This window comes from Cutaneotrichosporon cavernicola (assembly GCF_030864355.1).
Source record: "Cutaneotrichosporon cavernicola HIS019 DNA, chromosome: 1".
In the NCBI taxonomy this organism is placed as follows: Eukaryota; Fungi; Basidiomycota; class Tremellomycetes; order Trichosporonales; family Trichosporonaceae; genus Cutaneotrichosporon; species Cutaneotrichosporon cavernicola.
In genome coordinates, this window is record NC_083393.1 from 2,279,097 (window position 1) to 2,298,314 (window position 19,218).

The 19,218-nt window shown below is 57.0% G+C and overlaps 10 protein-coding genes across 10 annotated transcripts; 2 read left to right on the top strand and 8 right to left on the bottom strand.

Annotated features, from left to right (window-relative positions):
* Positions 1–37: 37 nt before the first annotated feature.
* Positions 38–2,821, bottom strand: CcaverHIS019_0108430 (uncharacterized protein; the record flags this gene model as incomplete). The annotated part of the gene is made up of 1 exon (XM_060604146.1): positions 38–2,821. The coding sequence occupies one exon, from the start codon at positions 2,819–2,821 to the stop codon at positions 38–40; it is 2,784 nt and encodes a 927-aa protein (XP_060453391.1).
* Positions 2,822–3,586: 765 nt separating this feature from the next.
* CcaverHIS019_0108440 (uncharacterized protein) lies at positions 3,587–5,665 on the bottom strand (the record flags this gene model as incomplete). The annotated part of the gene is made up of 10 exons (XM_060604147.1): positions 3,587–3,604; positions 3,842–3,977; positions 4,083–4,163; positions 4,201–4,289; positions 4,326–4,741; positions 4,785–4,890; positions 4,926–5,059; positions 5,113–5,167; positions 5,208–5,291; positions 5,342–5,665. The coding sequence occupies 10 exons, from the start codon at positions 5,663–5,665 to the stop codon at positions 3,587–3,589; spliced, it is 1,443 nt and encodes a 480-aa protein (XP_060453392.1).
* Positions 5,666–6,747: 1,082 nt separating this feature from the next.
* On the top strand, positions 6,748–8,228 carry CcaverHIS019_0108450 (uncharacterized protein; the record flags this gene model as incomplete). The annotated part of the gene is made up of 3 exons (XM_060604148.1): positions 6,748–6,788; positions 6,973–6,997; positions 7,038–8,228. 3 exons carry the CDS (start codon positions 6,748–6,750, stop codon positions 8,226–8,228), a joined length of 1,257 nt encoding a protein of 418 aa, XP_060453393.1.
* Positions 8,229–8,636: 408 nt separating this feature from the next.
* On the bottom strand, positions 8,637–9,269 carry CcaverHIS019_0108460 (uncharacterized protein; the record flags this gene model as incomplete). Its single annotated transcript, XM_060604149.1, has 3 exons — positions 8,637–8,790; positions 8,877–9,045; positions 9,080–9,269. 3 exons carry the CDS (start codon positions 9,267–9,269, stop codon positions 8,637–8,639), a joined length of 513 nt encoding a protein of 170 aa, XP_060453394.1.
* A 247-nt stretch (positions 9,270–9,516) lies between these two features.
* CcaverHIS019_0108470 (uncharacterized protein) lies at positions 9,517–10,255 on the bottom strand (the record flags this gene model as incomplete). The annotated part of the gene is made up of 3 exons (XM_060604150.1): positions 9,517–9,685; positions 9,718–9,886; positions 10,057–10,255. 3 exons carry the CDS (start codon positions 10,253–10,255, stop codon positions 9,517–9,519), a joined length of 537 nt encoding a protein of 178 aa, XP_060453395.1.
* Positions 10,256–10,467: 212 nt separating this feature from the next.
* On the bottom strand, positions 10,468–11,226 carry CcaverHIS019_0108480 (uncharacterized protein; the record flags this gene model as incomplete). The annotated part of the gene is made up of 3 exons (XM_060604151.1): positions 10,468–10,618; positions 10,680–10,848; positions 11,028–11,226. The coding sequence occupies 3 exons, from the start codon at positions 11,224–11,226 to the stop codon at positions 10,468–10,470; spliced, it is 519 nt and encodes a 172-aa protein (XP_060453396.1).
* Positions 11,227–11,793: 567 nt separating this feature from the next.
* Positions 11,794–13,531, bottom strand: LAP3 (uncharacterized protein; the record flags this gene model as incomplete). The annotated part of the gene is made up of 4 exons (XM_060604152.1): positions 11,794–12,811; positions 12,929–13,040; positions 13,072–13,264; positions 13,349–13,531. The coding sequence occupies 4 exons, from the start codon at positions 13,529–13,531 to the stop codon at positions 11,794–11,796; spliced, it is 1,506 nt and encodes a 501-aa protein (XP_060453397.1).
* Positions 13,532–14,696: 1,165 nt separating this feature from the next.
* Positions 14,697–15,119, bottom strand: CcaverHIS019_0108500 (uncharacterized protein; the record flags this gene model as incomplete). Its single annotated transcript, XM_060604154.1, has 2 exons — positions 14,697–14,769; positions 14,803–15,119. 2 exons carry the CDS (start codon positions 15,117–15,119, stop codon positions 14,697–14,699), a joined length of 390 nt encoding a protein of 129 aa, XP_060453398.1.
* Positions 15,120–15,474: 355 nt separating this feature from the next.
* Positions 15,475–16,185, bottom strand: CcaverHIS019_0108510 (uncharacterized protein; the record flags this gene model as incomplete). The annotated part of the gene is made up of 2 exons (XM_060604155.1): positions 15,475–15,547; positions 15,593–16,185. The coding sequence occupies 2 exons, from the start codon at positions 16,183–16,185 to the stop codon at positions 15,475–15,477; spliced, it is 666 nt and encodes a 221-aa protein (XP_060453399.1).
* A 1,126-nt stretch (positions 16,186–17,311) lies between these two features.
* On the top strand, positions 17,312–18,068 carry CcaverHIS019_0108520 (uncharacterized protein; the record flags this gene model as incomplete). Its single annotated transcript, XM_060604156.1, has 3 exons — positions 17,312–17,476; positions 17,507–17,869; positions 17,901–18,068. The coding sequence occupies 3 exons, from the start codon at positions 17,312–17,314 to the stop codon at positions 18,066–18,068; spliced, it is 696 nt and encodes a 231-aa protein (XP_060453400.1).
* Positions 18,069–19,218: the final 1,150 nt, after the last annotated feature.

Sequence of the window (19,218 nt, forward strand, 5' to 3'; positions counted from 1 at the left end):
CCCGTACGCACTCCACTCAGGCTAGGGTACAAGTCCATCAAACTACGTAGTAATAGTCACAGGACGATGTTCTCGGGTTTGAGAGATACTGCTCGCCTGCCGCCAGCTTCACCTCCAGCACCGCGTTTATCTTCGCCCAGTCATCGTCGTTGTCTTCTCTAGTGGCGGCAATGACCTTCAACGATGGTCCGCCAAGGGGTAGATCGTCACGTCGGAGGGAGGCCGGAACGTTCTGGACCTGCTGCCAACCTTCGATTTTGCAGAATGCACCCTCGGCTCTCCACACGGTGTGTACAAGAAGCTTCCACGCATGATTGAGCTGGTCGCAACAACCCATTGTGTATTGCTGCTTGATCAAGTGCTCAAAGCAGCCGTTGACCTCGAGTTTGAACAGTGGACAGAGAGAGGTGAAGACGTATCGCCGTCGTCTCGCGTTCTCCTCATTAACGACGAATTTCAGCGCGCGGATACGAAGGCGTCGAAGGTGCTTCAGAAGAGCCCAAGGGTACCACCACGAGGGATGCTGTTTATATGAAGGGGGAGAGCTCATGCTCCCGAATTCCGCAAAGGAGCTTGAGGCGGGCGTTGACGGTGGCGAACAGCTCTGGGTTGGAGTCCGAGCCGCCTCGTTTGATAGTGTTTGGGTTGGTGCCTGGACATAGTTGGATGAAATCGCGGGGTGGGCCTCTTCACTGTTCTGAGGGTCGGCTGCTCGCAACCTCGCTGGGACACCGGCGCTAATGGAGCGGACGAAGCGCTCCATCGGCACACCACCGCCGTCGCCTTTGGAGGAAACAACCGACGTCGAGGGTTGTGTTGCCTCGCTGCCTGCGTGTGATGCCTCTTGGGGAGCCGCGGCTGCCGTGGCCGTCTTCTTCTTCTTCTTCTTCTTCGACTTCGATTTGGAACCTGGAACGGTGATTGTAGATGCGATTGGCTCCGTGATAGTCGCGAGATCAGGAGTGGAGGCGTCGCCCAAGATCAGTTCGAGGCTGTTTGAAGCAACCTTTGGCGTCCAGGCCCCGAGGTCGGTAAACTCCTCGCTTGTAAAGCTGCTTTGCTTCCCTCGGTGGTCCAGCCCTTGAATGGGACCAAGGAGCTCGGGCCCGCTTCCACCGTCTTCACCGTTGATAGCTGCAGTCAAGCCGAAAGGGCTAAGCGGGTCCGAATCTTCGGGCCCGCTAGAGACCTGATTATTCAAGTCTATAGGGTCGACGCCGATCAAGACCAGGTCAACCGCGGGCTCGCTGTCAGCAGGACCCGCGAGAGTACCAATGTCGAGAAGCGCCTCAACGATGTCCTCGTCGTCGTCGTCGTCGAATTGCAGGTGAACCGGGGCCTTCCCTATGAACAGCTGGGGCGGGAGAGCCTCTGCAGTAGGCTCGACTTTCCTCTTGTCGTTCCTCGCCTTCTTCTTCTTCTTCTTGGACTTCTCCTCGGGAGGAGTTGTTGGGAGCAGCTCGGAGGAATTTCTCCCGAGATGGCTTTCCAAATGGGCGACCACCCCACTCCCCTGACCGCCAGACAGCTCCTCAGTCGCATGGATGTCGGACACATGGAGAAGTTTCCCATACGCGGTAGACTGACAAACGCTGGTTATGAGGTTGTCGATGCCGTCTTGGGTGCTGTCGAGAGCCATGTTCGTTCCTTTGCCGAGCTTCAGAACAGCTGGGATGAGGCCCTCGGAAGGGTCTTCGCCGACCTCGAGGCCAGTGGACATGAAGAGACCATCTGGAGTCCCAATGTTGTTGGCCTCCGTTCTCGGTTTCGTGTCCTCTTCGTTCTCGGCGGGCTCGGCCTCCTGGGCTGACCCTACTTCCTCACCAGCCTCAGCTCCCTTGGCAGGCTCGGAGGCCTCTAACAGATCGGCATGGCTGTTCAAAAGGCCCGAATTGGCAGCTCGGGCCGCAAGCTTCGCTTCCCGCTTCGCCTCCCGCTTCTCCTTCTTCCTCTTACGAGAAGCTTGGCGGTTGGCAATCCTCGCTTCAACCTCAGCCTCTTGCGCTTCGCGCCGCTGGCGGTCGTGGTCGAGCTTGCCGCGTGGCTTTCTGCACGTGCCGTCTGCTTTCAAAGTCGCCATAGAAGGCTTTAGTGCTGGAGCGGGAGTTTTTGAAGCAGTGGGAACTGCTGTCTGAGGCGTGGGATGAGATGCTGATTTCATCGCAGGCGTGGGTGGCACCGAGGTAGACGGAGTGAATGTTCCAGTGGAGGGAAGAGTGGCAAAACTGGAACAAATCGTGGTCGGCACCGTGACTGGTGAGGGGACGGGAAGTGGAGAGGACGGAAGTGCCGTTACTGGAGGAGTCGGTAACGAGGCCTGGGAGGGAAAGAGAGCCGTAGAGGGGCAAGGGGTGGGTTCGCAGTGAATGACGGCTTTGAGGGAAGAGATATGGGCTGAGCTGGCACGCGAGTCGGCAAGCGGGGCGACGCTCGCTGCCGTGGAAGATACGATGTGTGGAGGCGTAGGTAAACGCACAACAGTGTTCCCGGGGAGCCTGTTCGCATGCTCAGCCGCAGCTTCATCCTGTTCCGACGTCGGGAGAGGAACAGGGGTTAAATATTGGAAAGGTTGAGGAGGGAAAGACTCAGCGGTAGTCTCCTGAGCAGCGGGATTGTTGTTGGCAGCAGTGTCGCCCACGCACCACAAACCAGGCATCCGCCGAGGGCTTCCGTGGATCGATGAAGGTACCGACTGAGTTTGACGAGGGTCGGGAACTCGGCGGTCCTCGGTGTAGAAGAACCCGAAGTCGAGGATATCAGTCGATGGCGACGGGGGGTAGAGATCAATGGCGGGCAGAATGGGAAGCGCTTGAACCTTCATGTCGTCCACTGTAAATTGTGGCTGCTGCGTTAGGGTGTGAGGGTTAGGAAGGAAGGTGGGCTCACCTGGCAGCGTTTGACTGGAGCTACCACTGCAACCCCAGGTGGCTCGTTCCATGCGGGGTGGAAGGGGCGTTGGCGATTCGCAAAGGAGAACTCTAAGCAGCCAGTCGAACTGCTGGTGCGACGGCGACCCATAGTGATTGGAACTTGGATGGCGGTTCGTTGACAAGGAACAGGTTGAGGTTCTGGGGGAGGGAAGGTGGGATGTGCACGGAGTCGGGTATGATGGGGGGTGCAGGGGAAGGTGGGTTTGATAACTCGCGACTGATCTGAGTGATGGACAGAAGTTGAGGGCTCACCTATTCGAGACTAGTTGCAGGAGTGTCCAATGTCCGTCGGCAACTGGTCGTGGTTGGTGGGTTGACGCTGCCTGTCGCTCGGTGGTTGGAAGGTGGGGGCCGCGAAGGGAGGTAAATGCGTATCAAAGGAAGGCGGGTGTCGACTTGGAGCACTGCACGGCACTTTGGGAGGGTTGATGAAGAAGCTTTGGATGACAAATGTAAAGAGTGTATTAGGTCGCAGAGTCTGTGAGAGAGAGGAAGAACAAGCCGACGAAGAAGAATATGAAAGGTTAGGATTTAAGAATGATGATACGGCATGGTGCGAACTGACGCGGTTGCTGATGTTGATGGACAAGGATGGTTGACACTCTTGAGTGGCAAAGAAACACGCGGGAAGGAGGCCCTAATTGTCAATTCAGCTATTAGCGATCCGCCTGGGCCTGCGCCGTAGCTAGCGCTACAGTTAAAGGCGTGAGTAATACATCAAGTGATTGGTCCTCGACTGCAGTGTACAGGCAAGGATCGTTGGCATGGTGCGAGTTGCGTCTTGTTTGTGTTGTCATCATCGCATCACACAATAGCGAGAACACCTTCCTCGTAATGTGATTAGACTCCATCGCAGATGTATCGACACTGAATACACCGCGGCTCACTGCTCACAACTCAAATATACCCACGTTGCCGTTGTTTTGTGTTTCGTTACCCGCCTTGCGTAGTTTGAGAATACGAGCCGCTTCAGCCCGCCAGTCTGTCTCCATGAGGTAGCGCATGCGCTCGTCAAATGCCGGACGCGTCATTCGAGGGTAGATGTGTCTGGAGTCAGTTTCGGATGCCAGAGCTGCTACTTGCAACCTGCAACTAGTTGTAATCACAGCTGTGATTCAGGTAGCGTGAATAGCACATGCAGCAATCACTCACCCTTCAATTGGGCTCTCCATGGCCGTCTCGATGGCTTTGACGAAACTGTCGTAGTCAAACTCGGGTACATTGTAGACCAAGCTGCCCGTGTCAGACTAAGCAGTAGTTCATTACTCACGGAGGTTTCTCACGGCGCAGGGCATCATGTTGGCTATCAGTCCATTCGTACGGGTCGGTGGGGTCTTTGGCGTCGACATGAGCCTTGTACTGTATCACGTTAGCTTTCTCCCAGCATTGACTTACAGGACTGAGGAAGGGAACGCCCCGCGCAAGAGCACGGTACGGACTCGGGCTGGAGGTAGGCCATCCGATACCGACGAGCAGGCGCGATGTGCTGAGATCGTGGTCAAACTCGACGGGGTTGAGGCGGGCCAGGTTCCGGATACCATCTGGAACGGTCATTGGCCCCTCGTTCTTCTGTTCCTCCTCCGACCGTTCATCCTTGAAAGATGATACGAACTCGAACGACGGGAACTTCTTGCGGATCTGGTCGCGTGCGCGCTTGTAAAAGTCGCGTTCCCATGCGACGCGCGCACGGTCTTTGTGGAAGAACGTAATGTGCTTGCCTAGCACGTAGGCACGATACGGGCGCTCCTCCCAGGGAATGACGCTGATGTGGGCCGCATCAGGTTCCATATCGTACCCGAGATAGGTGAAGTCTAGTTCTGTTAGTCTCCATCAGGTCTCTGAGCAGTGACTCACTGCGAGGCCCGTGGTCGGGATCGCGCCATTCCGGCTCGCACGTCACCACCCATGGCGTTCCGATTATTGTCCCAGCGTAGCTCGAATAATAACTAAATCGGAACATCTGCGCAGTCAGTACGCGCCTTCTCCAGAGCACACCTTCCATGCAGGGATACCGTGCGGATTCTTCTCGCTCTTCATGAACGGCAAAGTCTTAGAGTTCTGGTCGTCGTCATCGGCGAAAATGACCTTGATGAGGTCTGGGATCTGGCGGTGGATGTGATCCACATATTCTGAGACACTGTCAGCGTTATCACACCGCTCGTCGGCCGACACGGATGCCTACCCCAGTCGTAATATGTGTACAGGACAGTGTATCCTTGTCGCTCAAGGGATCGGTGCTGAGGTCAGACATGAACCAAGTCGTACGGCGCGACTTACCATGCTGTTGCACCACGTTCCTTCGCCGCCCAGATAGTTACCAAAGAAGGCGTTGTGACAGTGCCACACGTTGTTAATGACGACCTGAGTGTCAGCCGCATTGGTGGTCCGAGCAGAAAACGGCCATGACGCACCTTGTCCGCGTTCTTCGGACAGTTGCCGCGTGCCATGCACGCGGTCAGCTCGCGCAGCTTGCTATCCGTGTACCACTTGTAGTTGTCACTGACGCTCCAGTTGGCGTCGCCTTGTGGGTCTGGAACGAGTACGAGCGCGTCGTAGGCCGACCCCGAACCTCCACCCAAATTGGTGATAGCGGTTATGGCGCTGCGCCATCGCGACATGTCGGTGCTCGAGTCGCTGAAATGATGCCCGACATAGATGAAGAGGGAGAAGACTACGACGCCAAACACACCGGCCCAGATGGCGCCATACCTCGTACCGAGTGGTCGTCGGATCATTGTAGGTCGGCGGCGTAGACGAGGCAGTTGGAATCAAGACGAGAGAGAGGCAGACCTCGCGCGCACGGAGGACCAGAGATCCGGATAATGAGTGGCGTTGTGGTCAGCGATTCCGAGTCCAGTGAGTGACTGGGGAGTCTCGAAGAGGGTGCGCGGAGGAACCGGTCTGGACATACTGATGCCGCGACAACAGGAGATGTATCATGCTGAGACGATTCCGTTGCGCTGTAGACGCGCCGTGTGCCATGTTATAGTACTCGATGTTTGCCGTACTGAGACTGTACCTGGGACCCTGGGTCGCCGTGGTAGCTGACACTCCTTTCTATTGTAGTACCTGCAAACGGCATTGACAGCTGGAATTCACTAGGACGCGAAGACGATGTCGGGGTTCCGAATGATGTCGAGGTCCGGAACGATGTTCTTGCTACTTGGAGGCTGTCAAGGACGCGTCGACACCCGCAGCGAAAGGTTGCGGGGTGGCCTTCTCCAGCTCTTCCCATGGCGAAACATGTTGCCCCCGCGTCACAGCTGCAACATTCAGTTTCAGTACCTGAACCGATGCTACATTCAGGCTGAATCTCATACGATAAGCTCAGTGGTGCCTGAGGACGTTGTGTTTACTTGGTTTGAGGAGCATGCCGAGCGGACGTTGTAGCTGTTGGGGACGGAGATGACTCGGAGACTGGCAAGTGGAGGAGTGGATGGATCACAACGTGGATGACGGGCGGGTATCCGCGCTGCTCGTTATTGGAATAGGATTTACAGGGACTAGGAGTTGATATTGGCACCATTTCAATCAAACTAATCGGGTAATATTAATCAGTCCTGCTCAGACTATCAGGTTGATGAAATCTTGAGATCTTGAGAGTTGGTTTCATCAACTTGAATTGAACTTGAGAGCCGCTGGTTTGTGTCATCAAAGGTCATTACCACCCAAGAACCTTCTCACCCCTCCACTTACTCACCTGCATTACCTCTTGTGTTCCGCACTGATGCTCACAGTGTCGAGAGATGAACAGCGCAGGTAATCCTGAAATCGAGCACGTCGTGCGTTGAACGGGCCAACTTGGCAATTATTAAGGATGGATACTGTAGGACAGGTAAACAACACGAGAGCATCGCGGTGGGTAGCGTTGTTTTGCCACCTTGGGATACGATGTGATTTTGTTGATTTCATCACGTTTGACAACAAGACCAAAAACACTCACCTTCCTCGCACCACAATCTATCAACCACAACCCTTGCTTCAGCTACATATACAACCAACTCGCCCTCACTCCACCTACAATCCTCTTCATCACCCTCAGCACATACACAATCCACGATAACACAGTGAGCCCCGCAGATTAGTCAAGACATCATCTGACCTCAGATGGCACGCGCCAAGGTTCCAGCTAAGCCGTGCGAGGGTACCCGCCGCTCTGCGAGACTGAGCGGGAAGAAGGCCACGCCTCCTCCTCCTAGACCCGACAGGCACCGCCACTCGCGCCGACCTTCATCTCCTCACTCGCCTCGTCTTGCGACACAGCCTGATTCCCACCCTGACTCATCCAGCATCGACGAGCCGCCACCTCCCACACCTTCCGCAATCGAAACCAATACCTTTGAACAGACTCATCGTCAGCTGCCACGCCGTTCCTCGTCGGGAAACCCGCTCCTACCTGAGGCAGCGACCTGCCCGAAGCCTACTACGCCGACCATGCCCCGTCTTCCGGTGTCCCCCATGCCAGCGTTTATTCATTGGCCAGGCCCGCAGGACGTTCATTACAAACGTCAGAGCATCTCACCCGAGGTGCTTTCGGACTCGGACAACGAGATGGAGGTCGACGTCAGCGAGATGGAGGACGACGACAGCAGCGACCGGGAGGACGAAGTCGCCGACAGCTCTGTCGGCGACTTGGAGGAGACCAACCTCCCTGAAGCGGGTGTCCCAGCTGCGGGCGATATCACGGTCAACGACACCCCGACCGGTGACTTGCCCAACCCGTCCGTCTCTCCTCCTACCGAAACTGAGATCCCTTTGACTTTTGAAGTCGTTGACGACACACGTCCTCCTCTGACTCCGACCAGCGGTTTGCCCAACCCGTCGGGCTCCTCCCCTGCCGAGGCTGATATCCCGTTTACCTTTCAAGCCGTTGACGACACATACGCTACTCGTCCGGTCTCGCGGCCACCTCCCAGCGCTCCTCGCGCCCCGTTCTTCCGCAGGAAGGTGACACTGTCACTGTTCGCCGGCAAGAAGCGCGCAGCCTCGCGTCTTTCCCAGAAGGCCGAAGCCAACATGGACCTCTTCAAGAAGATCAAGCGCGGTGCCGACGTTGTCGTCTGCCGGGCATTGCCCATTGTCCGCGCAGTTGCCTGTGGCGCCGCTGTCCTCGCTGCTGGGGCTGCTGGGAAAGCTATGACATACCACCTTCTCAAGGGCACCCGGGTCACTGGCTTCGGCCTGGCCTGTTATGTGGCCGTGGCCAAGTGGCAGGACACGGCGTACCCCATGCCTGCTTACCCTATGTGTCAGCACATTATTGGCCTCGAGCAGACCATGTCCACCTGGCTGCAGTAGACTCGACTCGCACTTGTTGCCAGAACGACCTAGAAGCGCCATTCCTTCCTTCTCCACGAGATAATGACCGAACGACTTTGACGACCATATACGAGCTTCACGATTTGTTACATACCACATCAACTCTGTACAGTGTTTGTGGAATCAGTTGAATCAACTAGCTCAATGCAACGCATCATCTACCGCCTGTACTCCCCTTATTGTGTCAGTTCACAGTTTGACTTGAGAGGAGACTCCGGACGCCACGTTATACCCAGAAGGTGGCAGGCAGTTGGCAGTGCGACAGATAGGCCTTGCGGTTACCAAATAGACTGTCTACATACCAACCTTGTGACGGGTCCACGTGCAGTGCACGCAGTTACATACTGAAGCACAATCTTTTCAACACGATTCTCGCATCCTCACCAGTCAGAGCTTGGCCTTGCCTAAATCGCGCCAAGTCTTGACCTGAGACCCCGAGACGAACCGCCTCCCGGTCTCCCAATCACTCAGCTCGCCTCGGAGATTACACAGCGATCCACCCAGATGCTCGATGGTGACGGCGAGTTTGGCCTTTGTTCCTCTGGTGTCAGTCATTGGGTTATGTTCTGTTTGCGAGTTCGGCGACCTTCTCGCTCTTTTTCTCTCTCTCTCTCTCCGGAGACTCACGCAGGACAAGCATTATAATAAGCCAAATCTAGGGTCAACGTAACCCCCGTCAACATCGGCAACCCCCAAAAGTCCTCCGTGGCAAGCATGGCAAGCGAGGCCGAATTGACGGTATCAATAAGTGTGGCGGCTGCCCCACCATGCAGCTGGTCGAGGGGGTTACACATGTCTGGCAAGTCAGCCACCCTCTCTTAAGAACATACCTTGAGTTATGATGACACTGTACACGCTCGCCCACCCTTCGGGGGCCAAGTTCCTTCCGCCGCGTTTATTGAGGGGCGGGATGGGATCCATCATCTCGGGAACGGGGGCTGCGTGCAGGTCGCGCGCGAAACGCACCATGCGCAATAGGTTTAGAGCCGTCGTGGCAGCTTCCGGGGTGAAGGGGATCATGGTGAGTGGGGATCCACATCTTGATCAGCTTATCAGGCTGTAGATGTATAGGAGGGAACCTGGAGCGGTGTGAACTGTAATCTACACTACACCTTGCTCCGTCGGTACACTCTTACGTTCCTATGGCAAGATGTCGGGACACGACGACGGTTGTCATCATCTCGCATCGCTTTTTCATGTCAGACTTATTTCATTCTGGCGTATGGATAAATCACCGACGAATCGAATTACACCCTGCCCACCTTGACTACATCTTGGATTTGGTCTTGGATTTCGGGCGCATATCACGCCAAGTCTTGACATGCGTTCCGGACGCATAAGGCTTGCCCGTGTCCCAGTCGGTCAACTCGCCACGCATGTTGGCCAGCGATCCACCGACGTGCTCGACCGTGCACGTGAGCTTCATCTTCGTGCCCCTGGGGTTATTTCTCCTCCCAATGCAACTTACAGAGGAGCAGCATTGTAATACGTCATGTCAAGCGAAACAGTCACACCAGAGATCATGGGGTATCCCCAGAAACTCTCTGTCGCAAGTAAGGCGAGAGTCGCAGATGTCACTGTGTCTACTAATGTTGCAGCTGCGCCGCCGTGTAGGTTGCGCATGTGGTTGCACATGTCTAGGTCAGCCCAGTTCTCAGTCTGCAAGTCTGCCACCACCACATCACCCTCTCCTTGCTCTTGTTCAGGCGCCACCACATCACCCTCTCCTTGCTCTTGTTCAGGCGCCACCAACCACGCCTCTGCCCTTCTCTCCCCACCAGGCCCCGACGTGCCGGCCAAGACTCACCCTCCCCAACTAAGACCGAGTATACGGCCTTCCAGCCCTCTGTAGGGACTGTGCGTCCGCCGCGAGCGTTTAGGGGTGGGAGAGGATCCATTGCTACCGCGACGGGGGCGCGGTGGACACTGGTCGCGAACCCGACGTTGTACAGGATACCGAGGGAGCGCTGGACATCGTCGGCAGTGAAGGGGATCATTCCTTGCATCGTGGCCGTTGGTAGGGTATGGTTGTGTGTGGCGGAAGAGCTTGAATGGGAGTGTAGGAGTGTTGAGAATGCTAAAGTCGTTTGATCAGAGTGGATGCTGATGTGAGCTCGGTCCTGTACTGTTGGTTGTGGAGGTTTAGATTGCCGACTGCCGACATGCCAGCTCGGCGATCGCCGACGTCTATAATCTGCATGACACCATCTACAATCTGCTACAACTTGGAACGGAGGTCGCGCCACGTCTTGACGTGCGTGCCCGAAGCATAGCGCTTACCCGTCTCCCAGTCTGTGAGGTCGGCGCGGAGGTTGCCGAGCGAGCCTCCCATGTGTTCGATCGTCACGGTGAGCTTAGCCTTGGTCCCGCTAGTGTCAGCGGCGCACCCCGAGCTCCCTTTCCCCTTTCCCCCACACTGGCCACACTCACACAGGGCACGCATTGTAGTACGTCACGTCAAGGGCAATAGATACGCCGGAGAGCATGGGGATGCCCCAAAAGCCCTCGGTGGCCAGGATCGCGCTCGATGCGCTGCTAACTGTGTCGATGAGCGTGGCCGCTGCGCCGCCGTGGAGGTTTCCGAGGGGATTGCACATGTCTGATGTGAGCGGGGGGGGGTGGGGGGGAAGGGGGAGGGGGAAGGGGGAGGGGAAAGGGGGAGGGTTGGAAGGGGGGGGGGATGGGGGGAAGGGGTGGGGATGAGGGGAGAGAAGGTTCGGCGCCATCGAGTTGAGCACGCCATCCTCACATCCCAGCCCAGTCCCTCTTCGTACTCACCCTCCGTCACGACCACACTGTACACCGACCGCCAACCTTCTGGCCCGACGGTCCGGCCACCACGCTTGTTAATGGGCGGAATGGGGTCCATCACCTCGGGCTTGGGGGCGTGGTGCAACGATGGCGCAAAGGGCACGCGGTGCAGGAATCCAAGGGCCATGGTGGCTGCCTCGCCGTCGAATGGGACCATGTCGGGCATCGTGGTGGGTGGGTGGGGGGTGGAAGGGGGAGGGGGTGAGGGTGCGTGGGTGAGGGTGGAGGGTGCAGAGGGTGGTGTGGGAGGGTGCAGAGGGTGGTGATGGGAGGGTCTAGAGGCTGGGTGGTGGAGAAGAGATGTAGGCGTGGGGAAGAGAGAATAAGTTGGCTCTGCACAAGAAGATGTAAAGAATAAGAGATCCAGTGGAGAAGTGTTGATTAAAGTCGAGCGAAATCCAACAAGGACGCGCCCACCGGCCTGGTAATAGCCGACGCGTCAACCCATCACCGTGCCCTTGGCGTCAGCGGCCACCGACAAGTCCGAGGGGATGTAGTATGCATACCAGCACTCGATGTGTCCTGCAGTTCGTGTTGACCTCTGTGCTGGCGCCCTTGATACATGACGGTCAGACGACTGAGGCTTATAACTGCGGCGTGGAGGGCACAACCGTCGTCAGGTAGCAATAGGTTTCACATAACAAGCATTCTATTCACCTATGTTATCTACAGTTCTCTTGATACCTTCCGATACACTTAACATGCCATTCTCCAATCTCCGCTCATTCACGTACTACGCCAACGCACCCATCGGGTCCCAGGGCTCAAACTCGACAGGCTCCTGCTCGAGCACAGCCGCCCACTTCTTGTCGACGATCGAGCGCGGCACAACGACCTGGTACACGTACTGCCGGAACCAGTCTGCGCTCATCATCCACCATCCCTTCTCGCCGCTCGTGTCGCTCCAAGAGTTCTCGACCTTGTATCGCACCGGCCGCCCATCCTTGCCGACATGTACGGCAGTGATGACCATGGCGTGCGTGGCCGCAGACTCGCCCGAGACGAGTCTCTGCGCCTTGTCCATGCCATACTCGAACCCGTATGCGGTGGGGATGTCGTAAATCGCAGTGTCCATGATACCCTTGGTACCGTTGCTGAACTTGCCAACGTCGCATCCGTAGAATAACGGCGTGTTGGCCTTGATACCCGCAATCACCGCGTCTTCAAGCACCTCAATCGGCGCATTGACGTACTTGACCCGACCGGCCTCGAGGACGTTGCCGAGTCGCTTGACGGTGTAGTGCCGCTCGTACTCGTTGCGCGGGTCGTTGATGAGCGAGAAGCTGTCCTTGGGGTCCATGTTCTTGCGGATGCAGAACTTTGCGTAAAACTCCTTTGGCGTGCCGCTCCACGAGTGGTAGTTCTTGTCCGCGTCGTAGTACTCCCATGTAAACTTCTCGTCGGGGTGTGGCGGCGTACCCAGCGTCGTGCAGAGCGTGCGGTACACCTCGCGCATGTACTTTGCCTTCATTGCGCGGAGGGTCTCGAGGGACGCAGCCTCGCCGTCCTTCGGGCGCGCCGCGGCGCGGATTGCAAACGCGTACTCGCGCAGCTTGGCGGTTAAGAGCCAGCCCATGCGCGAACTCGAGGTTGCGCTGAAACCGTCCGGGTACAGCGTCTGCGGGACGACGCCGTACTTGGCCACGAGGTTGTAGGCCATGTCCCACTGGCCTCCGTCGCCGACTGGCGCCGAGTTCAGGAACGACACCAGGCGACCCTCGAGCGGCTCGTCGACGAGCTCGATCATGTTCCTGGGGTCAGCTTGGCTCGGAGGGAGGTATGGACGGCTGGCAGAAACTAATCTGGCCTACAGGCTTGTGGACCCAGTGGACCGCTACTCGCCACTCGCGACCATGGATGCCACTCACTCAAGATAGTAATTGGCCTTCTCCATCTTGTCGTGGAAGAACAGGTAGTTCTGGGAGAGCTGGAACGCGCCAAGTTTGGCCGTCTCGATCACATTGTACCGGAGCACATTGGCTTTCGTCAGCCCATCCACTACGGCACTCACTCGTCGCGAAGAGCCAGCAACGACCGCTGCTCGCCTGGTTCGTCACTGGGCCAGGGTAGTCGCCCTTGTCATTGACGCCCTTGAGGTTGACGTTGAAGATCTTCCCGTCAGAGGCCTCGGCCGCCCGGTTCTTGAGCGACACGATCGGGTCAGACGACCCGAGTACTAGGCGCGCGAGCTTGAACGTCGGGTCCTGGAGTTAGGGCGGCAAACTGGGGGGTGGGGGGGCGGGGGAGAAGGGGGAGGGAAGGGGAGGGGGGGGAAGGCCTCCACGCACATTCTCGAGGTCCTTATCCCAGCCCGCGACGGTGCCGAGACTAAGACTCGCATCCATCGCCTCGGGGAGGTCGGGGAGCTTGGCATCGCGCTTGGAAGCGTTGAGGTTGTCGAGATACGCGGCCTTCTCGTCGAGGTCGCGAGTCATGGTGGTGTGTGTGGGCTTGGAGGACGCGGAGCCCATGATGCGTACTTGTATAGAACAGGAACGGCTAGCGTGAACAGGTCTAGGTGGTCAGGTGAGGTGTGAGATGTATGAGACCAAGAGCTAGTTATGTGGACCAGGTGACGAACGTCGCGTTGCCACCCGCGTGTGACGATGACGGATACCGGACTTGACCGTCAAGTCCCCGATCGTTATTGGTCAACCCTCAATCTATGATCGACCAGGCTCATTCCTCCTCACCCGCGTCAGCCACCTCCGTAACGCTCGTCAAGCCCTCATCCCGCACAGAAGAGGGGGACGTACACTCTGCGCCCAGTGTGCCTAGAGCGCCCAACGTGCTAACGTGCTTACAGTCGGCGGACCGCGGACGGTGGATGGCGGTCAGCTTCGCTTCGATGAGAGGAATGCACACTCGCGAGCTCCGCCGCGTGCCGGGCGTTATCGTTTACCTTGTCCTGCGACATAACGAACCAGTAACCGGCTGGCGATAGCACGGAGGCACTTGCTGATCCACCTCGACTCCACAGAGACGGGCGGCTTGCTCCCAGATACTCTCGCGCCCGTGATTGCCGGCCAGGATAGGGGCTGGGACACCGGGAAGCACGGGCACGGTGACTTGGGAAGCTCCAAGCCGTCACATTCAAGCACAGCTGTCATGGTCGTCAAGGGCAAAAGCAAACTCGCTCTCTGGAGAGCAGAACGGAAGAAGATAAAAGATATACACCGTAAGGGAGTCGAACCCCTGCCGCGTCGAATCTTCAGATCAGAAGACCTGTTTGAATGGCAACGACGCATGATACCGTTTCACCAACGGTGTAGTTCTTATTATTCTTCTTCATTATCCCAGGAACATTAAATACTTACAAAGGATGTTGAGACGTAAATACGGCTGAATGGGTGCCACATCCAACATGAGGCCAAACATCCTCGACTCCAAGTTGGCCTATGACCGACATACCCCAGGAACCTGTCTCAGAAATCAGGTTACCAAGCTGTCGTAACTTGTCCTTGGCACCAACGTTCTGGGGATACTCGTTAGAGTCTTGGAAGCTCTGCCGGGCCACGGCCACGGCCGTCTTGCTGGTGAATGTGTCGCTGAATCGAACCCTCGTCTTGAACGCCGCCTCTCTTCTTTCTATTGAATTTCCACCCAATACAACAGTGAATAACCGAATAACCTCAACTAACACCCGCCCCAAGCCTCCTCAATCACGTAGTTGCAGTTCGGGCACGTACGCTTCTGGTCGAAAATGACGCTGTTGTCAGCTCCTATAGTTTGGGTTACTCACGCAATACACCCGATGGGACAGAAACAGATACCGATCATCAGTCCGATTGCGCCGGGACGCGACTTCTCCTCGTGCGGCTGACCAGTGACGGGGCAGATTTGGGCGCTGATGAGCTGGACCGGCTGCATGGTTCCGATTGGTTCCTGGGGGACGGATTTCATCGATGTCGAGCCGTACGAGGGCGCGTGGGCGCCCAGGTGCTGGGTGTCGGCTGGGACGTGGGTGGGGTCCCAGCCGCCATTTCCGTTGGACACTAGGTAAGCGGAGTTAGAGCGGAGGAGCATACCGTAGATGGGCCTCTGGGACATGTTGGACATGGTGGGGTGGGGTGGGTGGGTAGGAAAGAAGAAAGACGAGTTGGGAGATGAGATGAGCGAGAAGGGATAGATTCTCAACTTATTCCGCGGTATATAATAATACTCATACGGCGAGCGAGGCGGTGCTTCCATAACCGTGTTAATAGTGTATCTCGTTGTCACATGAGGTGGTGCCTACACCGCAAAACGCTGTAGCATTCCTACCCGAACGGAATTGCCATTTTTCATAAACCGCGCCGAGTTCATAATATTCGGGTCCACACAACTGCTTTACGAGGTTGGCTCTGGTAGAAAGTATCCCTGTTTCATCATACATGCAACCGTGCCGTCGCCACTCACACGGCTACATTAGCATCTAACATCCGCCCCACGCCTCCTTGATAACATACTTGCAGTGTTTGCACGTAACCTTCTGGTCGAAGATGACGCTGGCATCAGCGCTTCTCTTCTCTCTTCATTTTCCGTAGACTCACGCAATAAACCCAACAGGGAAAAACAAGAGGCCGATGACAATACCCAACGGGCCTGGACGTGACTTTTCGACGTGCTTCTGACCCGTCATGGGACATATGAGAGCGCTGACCTGCATCCCCTGCTGCATCCCCGGGTGGCCGATGACCTGGCCTCCATTGAGCGCTGTGGGTTGCGGCGAGAGGTGCGCGGCGTACATTTGTGGTTGACCGGCGTACATTTGTGGTTGACCGGCGTACATTTGTGGTTGACCGGCGTACATTTGTGGTTGAGCGGCGGACATTGGCTGTTGGGTGGGGGACATTGGCTGTTGGGCGGGGTACACTGACTGCTGGGCAGCATACACTGGCTGTCCTGGCACCGGGTGCGCGGGCTGCCCTTGCACGTATCCGTGCTGCCCCGAAGGCAGCGCGCGTTCAGAAGTTACGGGCTGGGGGCCCATCGGATGCGTGCCAGGCGAGTGGGTTAGCGTCGGTGAGTGGCTGGGTGTCCCATGAACCGCACCAGCACCGAAACCGACACCATCACTGTTGCCGTTTGTGGGCACTTCTTTAGGTGCTCCAACATCTGGTAGGCCAACGCTGTGCTTGTCCATGGTGAGTCTGGGGACACGGCTGCACAGCTCTATGTCCCTCTTTTGTAATGGACGGCTGCACCTGCACCTGCGTCTCCTTCCGTTGGGGGTATTGTACGTAAATCATGGTCAACTGCGAAGGACGCCTGCATGTTGCAAACAAACACTATCGCAAGGAGACTTAAATCAGGGAAACATATTCTGTTGCGGGTTATGGGTGGTATAGTGCCAGAGCTGCACGATGCCGACGCTTTACTGTAAGGGTTTGCCAAGCGACAAGCCCCAAAGGAGGTTTCCAAGACTATGCATTTGGTGGTATGGTTGCTGCTCCCGTGGTTGTTGCCTTTCGGGCACGTACGTCAGCCCCATCACTCTACGCTGCCTGAGGCCTATGTTCCTAGACTCAATCCTACCCCTGTACAGTGCTTGTCAACCAGGGGTTGTCGTGACTCGGGGTCCTCCTGATGCCTGACATGCAGTGTACTCGCTGCAGGGCAGACATGTGCACTACAACGCGTCTCAGCCTTTGCCTTGCTGTTGAGCATAAAACATACCTGCACAGGGTAAGTTGGTTCGGGCCCGAGCCGAAGATTAGGTTAAGCTTGTTAGGTGGCCGCCGCACAGCTACACAACGTCAGCTGTCATTCAGCTAGTTGTGCCTGGTCACCTGAATATTGTAGCTGTGCCGATTGCGAGGTAACGTGAAACGTGGGAGTATTTGGTGTAGAGGAGGCAGATGGTCTGAGTACTACTGTCCAGTATGCGACCACGAACAATAGTGGTGGCCTACTTGTTCGAGCAACGATGCCGACATATCCATCTCGGAGATTCCGCGCATAGAGCTGTTGACCGTAACACGAAATCGACGTCCAGTCAGCACGAGCAGGAACCCGACTCGGAGAGTGGATTCTAGTCAAGTGGAAGCATCTGTTTGATACAGAGTCAAGCCGCAACTGTACGATACAGAATACATACCTCACCATCATCGTTGATGCTCGACAACTTGTTGACAAAGGCAACGATCGGCCGGACATTTCGGCAACCGCCGAAACCCGGTGCCCCGCCGGCCAAGGCCTAACCGGAGCCCACCCCAACATTGTCCAACATTGTCGTTTCGTTGATCCTCTCTCTCTACCACACCATCGACATGGCACCTACAATCACACTCCACTTCCTCGCGCTTCCGGGCACGCGCGCCGACCGCTTGTTCTGGGTGCTCGAAGAGCTGGGCCTGCAGTACAATGTCGTCTGCCACGTCCCGGGCAAGGGCGGCATCCCCCAGTCGCTCAAGGACGTGTCCAAGCTGGGCAAGGTAAGTCGTCTCCGGATCCACTAATGATAGTCTCCGGTGATTGAAATCGACGGGCGTATTGCGACCGAAACCGGATCGATCATCCATAACCTCGTTGGCGCGCACTCGACCCCGGAGATCGAGCGTAGCCCAAGCAACGACTCGTACTTCTGGAGCCTGTTCAGCGAGGGCACCATGATGCTCCATCTCCAACCCGCCCGTGTTTTGGGTATGATGGATGGAGCTATGGGCAAGCGCCTCTCGAAGGAGGGTGCGGAGGGTGCGCATGCCCTCTACAAGCTCTTCAACGATAACTGGGTCTCGAAGAACGTCCAGTCTCAGCTCGATGTCGTCGAGGACTTCCTCTCCAAGAACAAGTACTTTTCGGGCAACGACAAGATCGGCGAGGGCGACGTGAGTTTCCCACGAGATCTTGCTGACCCAGTTCATGATGGCGTACCCCCTCAACGTGTTGGCGTACGGCATGCGCACTGGCGAGTTCAAGATTGGCGCGGCGACCCAGAAGTGGCTCGACGGCATGCGCGCCCGGCCGGCATGGAAGCGCGCCCTCGAGCGCATTGAGGCGGCACGTAAGGCACAGGCCAAGCTGTAGGCGGATGCGGATAAGTGCGGACCAGGTGCATTCACAAGTAATGTACAACAGTCAACGGACAGTCAGGCGGACAGGCGGGCGGTTCTGGTGCTGGTTCTGGATCTGGTTCGGGATCGGGATTGGGATCTGGTTGGCGTCGTGTGGCTGTGGATGGGAATGAGGATGGCGCGCGAAGCGCGGGCCGTGGAAGCGCCTGTCCGGTCCAGGCCGTTCTGGTAATCCCGGTATGCGTTGGTCCATGTGGCGTGGGAAGGCGCTTTCGACCGCAGATGTTGGGAACGGCGGATACAGCCGCGCCGCCATGGGTGCAACGTGCGGGAAGAGGGGTGTGGCGAACGGATAGAAATTCGCCATGTGCGGAGGAGGGGGTAGTGGCGCCGTGTGCACTGCTGGCGGGGGGCCAGCTGCAGCGAGGATGAGTGGAGCTGGGCGATGATGGCGCTCAGCTCGGGGTGGGGACTGGTATGATGGGCCTCGCCGGTTGTGGCTGTGACTGTGACTGTGACTGTGACTTTGGGAATGGCTCTTAGTCCGACTGCGCATGGGATAGGTTCGTCGGCTGGCCCGCGCCTGCTCCTCCTCGAGATCACGGAAGAGCACGTCGTACAGCGGCCCAAGGTAATGCCGTACCAGTCCGGCTGGGAGTTCGTCTGGTCCTCTTCCCGGCAGAGGAGGTGGAGGTGGGAAGAGCATGCCGAACGCTGTGCGATAGAGGTGCTCCTCTATCTGTGGGAGAGGGACACTCCGGGCCGTCACCCATCCATATCTCGCTTCTGGCGGTTCTAGATGCTAGTGTTAGTCTACCCAGCTACAAGCGGGGACTCACCATGGGAATAGGGGATAGCTTGGGCATGGAAGATGTCAACATGCCTCCCTTGTGGTTTTGGTGTCTGCGGCTTTGGGATTTGGACTTGGGCTTTGGGCTTTGAGCTTTGGGCTTTAGCTTTGTGGTTAACGGAGTGATGCCGAGTGGACAATGGGGCTCGAGGTGTTGAAATGTCACTGATTTTACAGCGGTCCGAGTGGCGGGGTAGGGTGCGGGGTAGGGGACGCGGGGGTGGCGTTGGCCACGGGGTATGTGGTTTCCTAGTTTCGTAGTTTCATAGTTGCATAGTTTCAGTCGCATCCGGATATCCCTGGATATGGATAT